Source organism: Arachis hypogaea, chromosome 1 (genome assembly GCF_003086295.3).
Source record: "Arachis hypogaea cultivar Tifrunner chromosome 1, arahy.Tifrunner.gnm2.J5K5, whole genome shotgun sequence".
NCBI lineage: Eukaryota > Viridiplantae > Streptophyta > Magnoliopsida > Fabales > Fabaceae > Arachis > Arachis hypogaea.
In genome coordinates this window covers 7,735,971-7,747,283 of record NC_092036.1, presented here as the reverse complement: position 1 = coordinate 7,747,283, position 11,313 = coordinate 7,735,971, and the positions used below count along the sequence as shown (strand labels likewise).

The following is an 11,313-nucleotide window of genomic DNA, read 5'->3' as shown; positions in this document are numbered from 1 at the left end:
TGAGTCTCCGTCTCTCAGTCTCTGTCCCAGTACCTCAAAACAAACGCTACCTAAAAGACAGAGATTGAAATAAATATCAGTATTATATTTGGTGTAAAATAGGAGACATAAATTAAAATAAGAATGAAATTCTAATTTAATTTGTACAAAGGGTAAAATTGAAATTAATTAATTGAAATGAAGGTATTTTAGGTATAAAATATTATTAAAGTTTTAGTCTCCATCTCTAAAAATTTTAGTCTCATACGTTTCTATTTTTTGAAGGTACTGAAATATTGAAATTTTGAAGACGGAGACAGAAATTTTAGTACAAGTCTCTGAACCAACAAGCATGATACTGAGTCTCAGTCTCCCAATTTCTGTCTCAATACCTCAAAACAAACACTACCACAATGTGCAATAGTTAAAGATAATATGTAAACAATTATATATGTTTTTAGAAACAGTCAAATTATCGTGTAAAGATATTAAGAAATTTATTTTTCCGTTTTAAATTTTTTATGCTTTTTTTGTTTTCAATCTCTTTAAATACTTTGAAATAGTAAAAAGGATTAAAGTTATCTTGAAAAAATACAATAGTTTAAGTTTAATTATATTATTATTTTTATTATGTGAGAAATATTTTACTCAAGATATAATAGTATATATGCAAAAGATGGATTCCTTCTCCCATTTGAATTGCAAAGGTTAAATATCTCTAATTTGATTTAACTAATTTTTATAGAAAAAAGTGAATTGAAACAATGCTATTTGCACACTAATTAGATTTGTTACATATAAAATATAAATTGATTACAATAATACTATAGTTATTCTTTAAATTGAAAAAAGAGATCTGTTTTGAAATCGTATAAATGCATAGATTTACTACTAATTTGTAATAAAAAAAAGCTCAAAATGACAAAAAGATTGGTTTTTCATATTAAATTAATTATCTATTTTAGTTTTTAATTAAATTATTACTTAGAATTTTCATATCATACAAGTAATTGGGTATAGTTTTGGCATCCAAATTAAAAAATTTAGGATTTAGGATTAGGATATAATTATCCAAACATGGCCTTGCTTGGTGCCTCAGGCCTATTAACACCGAGTAGAGGGAAAAAAGAGAAGCCCAAGAGCCGCTGCACTGGCTTATAACACATTTTGGGGTTGCGAGTTGCGGGTTCTGAGCTTAAAGACTACTTCTCTTTCACTCTCACCATTTCACACTGCTTCTTCCTTTCTTCGTTCTTTCTGTTCCAATTCCAACCAACTCAAACCACGAACCACCAACATTCATACAATGGTCATCGAAGCTTCTAATCCTGCTCTTGTAACTTTCTCTTCTGACGACGTCGTTTTCAAGTCCCCTAACGACCGTCGTTTTTACCGCCTCTTACACCTCTCTAACGGACTTCAAGCTTTGATTGTTCACGATCCCGAGATTTTCCCTCAAGGTCCTCTCCAAGATGAAGATGAAGCAGATGATGAAGAAGATGAAGATGAAGAAGAAGATGATGATGATGATGAAGATGAAGAAGACGAAGAAGATGATGAAGAAGAAGAAGAAGAAGAGGAAGGAGAAGAAACTGGAATGGATATAGATGGGAATAAGGATGCTGCTGCTCAGACTAAAAAGGTTTTTGCTTATATGAAGTTGAAAATTGCTGCAACTTTTGAAATTTTCATTGTCCTTCCTATTTCAATTTTATTGCTTGGTTCTTGAACTAGGTTAGTGGATTGTTACTTTTTACTTTATATAGGGAAAGTAGTTGGCAAGGTTAGGGTATGATTTATGTGTGAAATATCTGATTATGATCTATAATGCTTAATACCAAAGGGTCTAGAACTCTAGATTAAAGGTTATTTGAAGGATGGATTATCAATTGAGATTGTGGCATGCATACTTGTGTAAAAGTTTATGGTCGAGTTTGTTGCAATGCTCTTTTACTCTAAAAAATAAGCACTTTTATCGCTTGATATGATGCTGAGTTGTGTTACTTGTGTATATCATGGTTTTGTACTTCAATATGAATGCGGTAAGACTTGTGATTTTTGTTGTAGCAGGCGGCAGCAGCCATGTGTGTAGGAATTGGCAGCTTTTCGGATCCTTTTGAAGCACAGGGACTGGCACATTTTCTAGGTTTGGAAGTTATATTTTACATTATATTTGTAAAACATTTCATTCTTTTAACCAGTTCCTTCTAGAGACGTCCTAGCTCCTAAGAGGAAGCTTTTTGATTTCTTGAAGTTACCATTTCTGTAATTGGTTTACAGAGCACATGCTCTTCATGGGGAGTGAAGAATTCCCGGATGAAAACGAGGTCAGTTTGGGTCTTGTCTTGTCATGCATTTGAATTTATCTCGTTTCCTCCCTATATTTGGGGAAGTATGCATTTATGATTTTGCCGAACTAAAGGATCAAATAATTTTATCTAGAATATGTTTGTGTTGGTTAAGAAAATTGGTTTAGAGGAGATAGAACTGTAGCGTAAAGACTTGTTGTTGCCTGTTATGACATAATATTGTAGAATTAATGTTAATTTTGCATTATAATGTCCTTTTTTATTTTCCCTTTATTTTGCGCTTATATGAAGCCTTGGGTGGAAGAATGTATTGTATATATATATATCAGGGCATGCAGGATTTTGGCTGTAAGCAATTGTCGCATTAATTAAATGAATACCACATTGTCTGTTAGGGTTCTTTCCAAAGCATCAACGAATAAATAAAAAATTCGTGTGAAATTCAAAATTATGTCCTTTGGGGCTTTTTCCCCTCATGTTTTTTTTTTCTTTTTTGTCTAAGTGATCCCTCAAGCTTCAATATATTCTATCCCTCATGTTTTTGGTCTAAATGATCCCTCAAGCATTTTTTGCAACTTGGCCCAGCTCAGCCAACTTCATTTATTTATTTTTAATAAATGAAGAATATCATTAAGACAGGATGATGAATAAATAAAAAATCCTCATTATAAGAGAAAAAAAACAATCCCAAAAAAGGCTATCCATGAAGTGTTTTTAATCTTAGCTTCTTTTTTTTCAAAAATGCTATTCATACACCAAAATCAGCCACTAAAATTAGCCACCAATGTATTTGTGTATAAATACATCTGTGATTTAATTTATTTTCAACCTGTATTTGTATTCCGGCATGTATTTTATACTGGTGACTGACTTTAGTGGCTGATTTTGGTGACACGTAGCATAGTCCCTTTTTTGTACTTTCATCAAACTTAAAAAGGCCAAAATTAATTAGCATTAATTTGATTCATTTCTTTGAATGTAACGTAAGCGTACACCTTGTAATTTGTTCCAAGACTACAACGTGCAGTTAATTTGCCTAGCAGCTTGACTGTTTTTATTGCTAGTATGATAGCTATTTATCCAAGCACGGTGGCTCCTCAAATGCATATACAGAGACTGAACATACATGCTACCATTTTGAAGTAAAGCCAGAGTTTTTGAAGGGTGCCTTGAGAAGGTAAATCTTGCTTTCTGTTGTGAGGACATGAAAAGTCCTGTCTATTGCACTTTGTTATGCATCCATTTTTGCATAAAGGCTCTTCCCAATTCTTACCTTAAAATTTGAACTTGAATTTCATCTTGTGATGCTGGTTGTGAATTGTATGTAAATCCATATTGTATATGTTGATCATGCATTGGTTGTGAACTGTGCGTGAATCCATATTGTATCTGTTGATCATGCATAGCTTTTAGCAAATGCAGTTTAATAGAAGTTAACAGGACATTTCTGTTAAAGAATCCTCTACTATTTATCAAATTGAATTTGGATCCTCTAAATTTTGAATTTTCACTTTAGAGAATAAAGTGTGATCTTTCACCCTTGAATAGTTTCTCTCTCATATTTTCTCTTTGTCCCACCTATGAAATAAATGATGAGAGATCACACTTTACCCTCTAAAGTAAAATCCAAAATTTAGAGGATTCAAATCCTATCAAATTGTTGACATCATTTGTTTGAAAACATAAAACAAAACATTACATAGAGGGTAGAGGACAAGATATCCTCAATGAAAAAATTGAGATTAACAGAGTGCATCAAAAGTACAAAGTTCTCTACTCTACTCTCTACATATCAAAGAGATTACCCCTCTAAACAAAACACCTAATCCTATCCCACAAGACTTGCTATAGACGGACATAAGAATCGATATCCCTCCTCAATGTTTGTTAAAATACAAGACTATAGACATAAAATCTAGTGATCTTTATTCTACATACTGATGATTTTATTCATCTCATTTTTCTTGGTAAAACATTTTCTGGTGATTTGGGTTATAATATTTTTATTATCAATATTCGTTGTTTTTATTGCACTTAAACATAGCTAAATGAATCTAATGATTCAATTTTGATAATTTTATGAGGTCCTTGGAATTTTCAATCCTCTTGATAGGTATGCTAGACTTCTTTTTAAACTTTTCTTTTGGTCTTTCTTCTCTTATCAGATTTTCTCAGTTCTTTATTTCACCTCTTGTAAAAATGGAGGCCATGGAGCGAGAAGTACAGGCAGTAGATTCAGGTATGTCTCATTATAATCCAATTATGCAGATTTTCACTTTAATTATGATTCTAGAAAGCGCTCAGATTTCCTTATCTGCAATTTGCTGATAATGTGTTTGGTATACCATAATGGTATACAAAACTGAACATAGAATTTAACCAGGCTTTGCAAAGCGATGCTTGCCGTCTTCAACAACTTCAATGCCATACTTCTGCTGTTGGTCATCCTTTAAACAGATTCTTTTGGGGTATGCCGTAAAAGTGTTGTTCATCTATTACATGGTCAATTAGATATTTAGATTTCTTTGTATAAGTAAATTACTATTTCATTTCTTTTCCATGTACATGAAGGCAATAAGAAGAGCTTGGTTGATGCTATGGAGAAGGGTGTTAATTTGCGGGAGCAAATATTCAAACTATACAAAGATTATTACCATGGTGGATTAATGAAGCTTGTTGTTATTGGTGGAGGTGAATTCCTACTTACCTACACCATTATTCAATTTAAAGTTTTACAATTTTATTTTAGTAATGTTTTTCTTCCAGCAATAATAAGGTGCTTAGTTTTTTTTTTTTTCCATTCCCACTTATCCATTTATTAATAGTTGAGAAATAATTATACTAGTCTCAAGATTAGATTCATCATAGATTTATCTTCTACAAAAATGAGATTTATTTGTTTTAACAACTCACGCCAGGATTAGGATTGAGACCAATATATGCTGGTATGTTTATTCTTTATAGTGATGTGCTTTATGTATAAATGTGTAGACCCTCTTGATGTGCTTGAGAGTTGGGTTGCGGAATTATTTGGTGCTATCAGAAAGGGTCCTCAAGTGAACCCCAAGTTCAGTGCAGAAGGTCCTATTTGGAAATCTGGTAAAGTTTACTGGCTAGAAGCTGTCAAAGATGTTCATATCCTCGACTTATTGTGGACACTTCCCTGTCTACACCAGGAGTATTTGAAGAAACCGCAGGATTATTTAGCTCATCTTCTTGGGCATGGTAAGATATCTCATTATGGATGAATAGCTGATACAGTGATACTTGACAGTTAAGACTGCATACTTTATAACTTTGTATATGCTTGTATCTGTTGTCATGTATTTTTTTTGCATCTTAAGCAAAAGCCAGTCTTCTGTTTGTGTATATACATCTTCATCAGTTTTTGTTCCAACTTAAAATTATTATGAAAATTTGTTTTCTGCAATAGGATTTTTTTCATATCTGTAGAAGTTACTATGTTTAAGAGCTTAACCACTTTACATGCAATGGAAAGTGGTTTTGGTATATGATTTTGATGATATGTTTTTCTCATTCTTTCATCACAATTTCCTTTTTATGGTCTCTACTTTTGTTTTCCAATGGAAGTTTTACTTCTCATTTTGTCAATCTATATTTTTATCTAAAATCTAAGTCTGGACATTTTCTTGTGCGGCTTTCATTAACAATAACATAATCAACCTTTCAGAGGGCAAGGGAAGCTTGCTTTCCTTTCTCAAGGCTAAAGGTTGGGCTACATCTCTCTCTGCCGGTGTTGGGGATGAAGGAACTTATCGGTCAACTATAGCTTATATCTTTGTTGTGTCCATAAACCTCACTGACTCTGGTGTTGAAAAGGTGATCATAATCTCATCACTTGTATGGCCTTTCAGATAGAAGAGAGTAAGAGCAAGTAGTGTGTTTAGTGGGCCCTCAAACATAAGATTTATTTCAATTTCAGCTTTATTATTATTATTATATTGGATTAAAATTTTTCAGTCAATAGACTAGTGTGAAAACAGTATTGACCAGTTGATGAGTAAATTAACTTGTGTGATCATTCAGATCAGCTTATGCTTTCCAGTTTCTACAAATTACTTCTCTTCAATATGGCTTAACTTTGATTTCACTTCCCAGATCTTTGATATCATTGGCTTTGTCTATCAATACCTGAAGTTATTGCATCAAATTCCTCCACAAGAATGGATATTCAAAGAACTTCAAAGCATTGGAAAAATGGATTTTAGATTTGCAGAAGAGCAACCACAAGATGATTATGCTGCTGAACTCTCAGGTTTCTAATTTATCTGCTTGGAGTTGTTTTCTTAAGTCGTTTGTTAATCAATAGGATATAGAGAAAATGCAACATATGATAGAAGATTAAAAAAAATTGCTGTCAGTTTTTGTTTATAGCAAAAACTGAATATTTATTTGTTATGCTTTCAACCCAATTACAATATATTTTGAAAGTTTAGATACTTCCTATGCAGATTTGTTATATTTTTCTGGCTTATTTGAATTTTTTTTTGTGCAGAAAATTTACTCTTTTATCCGCCAGAGCATGTCATATATGGTGAATATGTTTACCAGACTTGGGACGAACAATTGATAAAGCAACTTCTTGGTTTCTTCATTCCAGAAAACATGAGAGTAGATGTTGTTTCGAAGTTGTTCCTCAAGTCGGAAGGTGAGTTATCTTTTCACCTGTGGCTAGTTGGCACTTCTATTTATTTCTTTCACTGTTAATCTGTTATGTTGAACCATTGGGAATTGATAACTAAACTCAATTGTTAACAAAATATATCTGGAAGTTATATTTCCATCATGATGATTGAACAACTTGATGGTGCTACTTTGCAGATGTCCAATGTGAACCTTGGTTTGGTTCACGTTATGTTGAAGAAGACATTGCTCAAGATTTAATGGAGTTATGGAGAAATCCTCCAGAAATTGAGGCCTCACTACATCTTCCATCAAAAAATGAGTTCATTCCAAGTGATTTTTCTATACGTTCTGGTGACACATGTGATGAGTTTGCAAATTCAACTTCTCCTAGATGTATAGTTGATGAAGCATTGATCAAATTCTGGTACAAGTTGGATAGTACTTTCAAAGTTCCTCGTGCCAATACATATTTTCGGATTAACTTGAAGGGTGGATATGCTAATGCCCGGAGTTGTGTATTGTCTGAATTGTTCATTCTTCTTCTTAAAGATGAGTTGAATGAAGTCATATATCAGGTTAATCGTCTGTCTTGCTTGACACTAAAAGTAGAGCCATTCGTCTATATTATATATCCTCCATCAAAACATGTTGCTCATTCAGAAATTTTCTGTTGTTTCGGTTATTTGTTTACTTCTCTCTTGTTTGGAGGATTTCTGTCCTTTGTACGTTTTTGTTTCTGAATAGATTCACTAGGTAATTCTATTTACTACATAGCTTCATACCTTAAGCATGTAAACTGATTAATTGAGAAAAAGGTATCTTTATAAGAGAGAGGCTTCCACTCTTAACTGACTATTCAAACTCCTAACTAATTACTTTGTTTTTTTTTTTTTTTCATTCCAGCTTTCCAAAATATCATCTGCTAGTTTATATGTGCAAATTTTGTATCATAAGAGTTGGCTCGAGTTAAAATTAAATCATCTTAGGCAATCTAAGAAACTGTTGGTGAATGTAGTTACTTCAATCTTATTTTTAAAGGACTTTATACAACACGTGTCTATGTGTGCAGGCTAGTATTGCAAAGTTAGAAACTTCTGTCTCCTATGTTGGCGACAAACTGGAACTGAAGGTCTATGGTTTCAATGAGAAGCTTCCCATTCTCTTATCTAAAGTTTTATCAGTAGCTAGATCCTTTATTCCTACTGGCGATCGATTTGAGGTACATCACATATTTCCTTTTATCTCTTATCAAAATGTCTATGTTATCCTTTTTGCCCTGTTTCATAGTTCTGTTTGCTTTGTTGATTATAATGAACCAATCATTATTGTTCAGGTTATAAAAGAAGACATGAAGAGAACTTTGAAGAATACCAACATGAAGCCTTTAAGTCATTCGGCATATTTGAGATTGCAAGTTTTGTGCCAGAGCTTTTATGACATTGAGGAGAAGCTGCATCATCTAAATGATTTATTTCTTGATGATTTGATTGCATTTATCCCTGAACTTCGCTCCGAGGTAGGCATGAAGTATTTAATCTTATATGTTATTGTTTGGACTATTTTACAGTCTTTTATTGTCTAGTTTTATTTTATTTTATTTCTTGTAAAAAAGAATAATGTTTTCAAAAAATACATGCATGGGAAGTGTTATTATATCCTTAAACCCTAAACCCTAAACTTAATATAACTACTTTGTTTGATGCACTTGTTCTGTTTGTGTGTATGAGAATCTCATGTCTCAGCTTGATAATGCTTACATTTACAAGAAAATAGCTACTTCTTGGTAGCTTGTTCTTTGTTTATTAGTTTTTAATTACTTGGTTTTTAAACATGAGTTCCATGATATATTATAGTTCTCTAGTTTATATCAATAAATTGTTTGAAATTTATTCCTTTACATCAACTTTGGACAGCTATACATTGAGGGTCTATGCCATGGAAATATTTCAGAAGAAGAAGCAATTAACATATCAAATATATTTAAGACGAACTTTATAGTAAATCCACTTCCCATTGAGCTGAGGCACGCTGAACGCGTTATTTGCCTTCCATCCAGTGCCAATCTAGTTAGAGATGTTAGTGTAAAGAACAAGTCAGAAAAGAATTCTGTGGTTGAGGTAATTTCAGTTGGATTATTTTTGTTTGTCGTTTTTCATGGATAATTGTTTTTTGAAATTTCTAACAAACTTCTCCTGTTTCTTAATTTGGTATTCATGCAGCTATATTTTCAAATTGAGCAAGATCTTGGGTTGGGATCAATCAAATTGAAAGCTTTAATTGATCTTTTTGAAGAAATTGTGGATGAGCCGCTTTTCAATCAGCTGAGGTGACTATTGAATGCTATTTTAGTTTCTTGCATTTGACCGTCTAACATTTGTTAACGAAAATATGCTTTCACTTTCCATGGCTTTTTATGGGTTGTATTTATATTTGTTTCTTTATTTATCTTCATTTGTTTATTTATTTGTGTGTATCTGGATACAGGACAAAAGAGCAGCTTGGTTATGTTGTCGAATGTAGCCTACGGTTAACGTACCGTATTTTTGGGTTTTGTTTCTGTGTTCAATCATCTGAGTACGACCCAATTTATGTGCAAGGTAGAATTGACAACTTCATAGATGGCGTTGAAGAATTGTTGGTTAGTATTCCTGGTTCCTTCTATCTCATTGTTCTAAGACTAATGGCTCCCTCATGAATTGCATTAAATTTGACATGATTTGGGTGCTCAAGAAATTGTAAACACACCCCACTATTTTCCAAATTAAAAGACCTGTGTTCTAAGGAATTTATCTGACTGCAGGATGGGCTTGATGATGATTCCTTTGAGAATTACAAAAGTGGGTTAATGGCAAAACTGCTCGAGAAAGATCATTCGCTTAACTACGAAAGCAATCGATTGTGGAGTCAGATTGTTGATAAAAGGTTATTTTACATTTAGTTATATAATAAGTTTGTGGATGATGAGTAAGGAAGACCAACCTTGAAGAAAATGATAACAAATAATATTGATTTTCAGGTATATCTTTGATATATCAAAGAAGGAAGCAGAAGAATTGAAGAACATAAGCAAGCAAGATGTTGTTGAGTGGTACCGGACATATTTCAGACAGTCGTCTCCGAAGTGTCGGCGACTTCTCATTCGGTTATGGGGCTGCAACACAAAGTTTGAAGATGATGTTGCACTGCCTGAAACTCTGCAAGCCATAAAAGATCCAGCTTCATTTAAAATGTCATCCGAGTTTTATCCAAATCTTTGTTAAAACCTGAAGATATGCATTTTTGAACTCATGAAGTACCATTCAGATTTGAGAGCCTTTGTTTTTTAAGTGTAAATTACATTTATGTGCGAATTATTTATTGATCAATAATATTTTGGAATTGAGGAAAGTCTTCGTTCATTGGTAGTTTCTTTTGGCCTTTTGGAGCTTGGTACACTCTATTATTGCTCTATTTGTTTGTCGCATGAAATGATTTATGACACAGCATAGTATAATTTTGCGATTTATGTTTGCTTTCTCACTGAATATTGGGTATATATTATGGATTAATAGTGAAAATGGTATCTAAGATCAAAAGCTTTGAATTGATTGCTAATGTGTTGTTATTTAACCATCAGAATGATCAATCCGATGTTTTTAGACACAAATTGGAGGTGTGAATCTTTTGGAGATCAAATTAATGTACTTGTAAATTTTTAAAGACTTTTGATCATTATTCCTTAACTAGTGTGTATAGGTATATATCAAGTATGCCTTAATCATTGATATAAAATACATGTAATATAAAATACATATTAAAAATAAGTTAAACAATATATTTATTTATACACAAATATATGAATTAATTTTTAGTATGCACAATAAAAATGTGTATATATTCTTAAAGAGAAAGTATAGGGAGCTAATGGAGTATCTATACAATGTGTACAATGAAAGTATAGGAATGTTCGATTTAGTAGGATATCAGATGTTCGATTCAGTAGGATATCAGATGTTTATTATCCCTGTTACCTAGATGGTTATTCTAGATAGTATGAGTGTATTGTGTTTGAGAAATTAGTAATATTTTACCTTAAATGTTCATTTTTTTAACTTATATTAGACCAAATAAATAGCCTATTGTACATATTGTACAAATACTCCATTAATTTCCTAACAGAATTCATGTATAAAAGCACATACATATACAAAGTATCTGGATAATATTATTACTTATTTTTATGACTCATTTTTAACGCTTTTTATTAAGTAAGAATTATTGTTCTTCTTGTTAATTAAATAAGTTTTAATTTTCTATTTATTATATTTTCTATCAATAATTTAAATTTAAAGTTTAGAGTTTAAAACTTAATTTTTTAAACTTCTAATATCAAGTTAAA

The 11,313-nt window shown here is 32.1% G+C and overlaps 1 protein-coding gene across 4 annotated transcripts; it reads left to right on the top strand.

Moving 5' to 3' along the window:
• The first annotated feature begins 1,062 nt into the window (after positions 1-1,062).
• Positions 1,063-10,322, top strand: LOC112793976 (nardilysin-like). 4 transcript variants are annotated; one of them, XM_025836259.3, is made up of 19 exons: positions 1,063-1,621; positions 2,050-2,125; positions 2,260-2,306; positions 3,353-3,465; positions 4,454-4,527; positions 4,661-4,756; positions 4,860-4,979; positions 5,280-5,513; positions 5,980-6,128; positions 6,408-6,564; positions 6,805-6,957; positions 7,131-7,510; positions 8,005-8,154; positions 8,269-8,451; positions 8,849-9,052; positions 9,155-9,261; positions 9,420-9,573; positions 9,736-9,857; positions 9,952-10,322. In XM_025836259.3, the coding sequence occupies exons 1-19, from the start codon at positions 1,286-1,288 to the stop codon at positions 10,193-10,195; spliced, it is 3,099 nt and encodes a 1,032-aa protein (XP_025692044.1). In that variant the 5' UTR covers positions 1,063-1,285; the 3' UTR covers positions 10,196-10,322. The 4 variants fall into 4 exon arrangements, with proteins under 4 accessions (XP_025692044.1, XP_072092680.1, XP_025692043.1 ...); XM_072236579.1 differs by having other exon boundaries at positions 2,047-2,125; positions 3,361-3,465; XM_025836258.3 differs by having other exon boundaries at positions 2,047-2,125.
• The last annotated feature ends 991 nt before the right edge of the window (positions 10,323-11,313 follow it).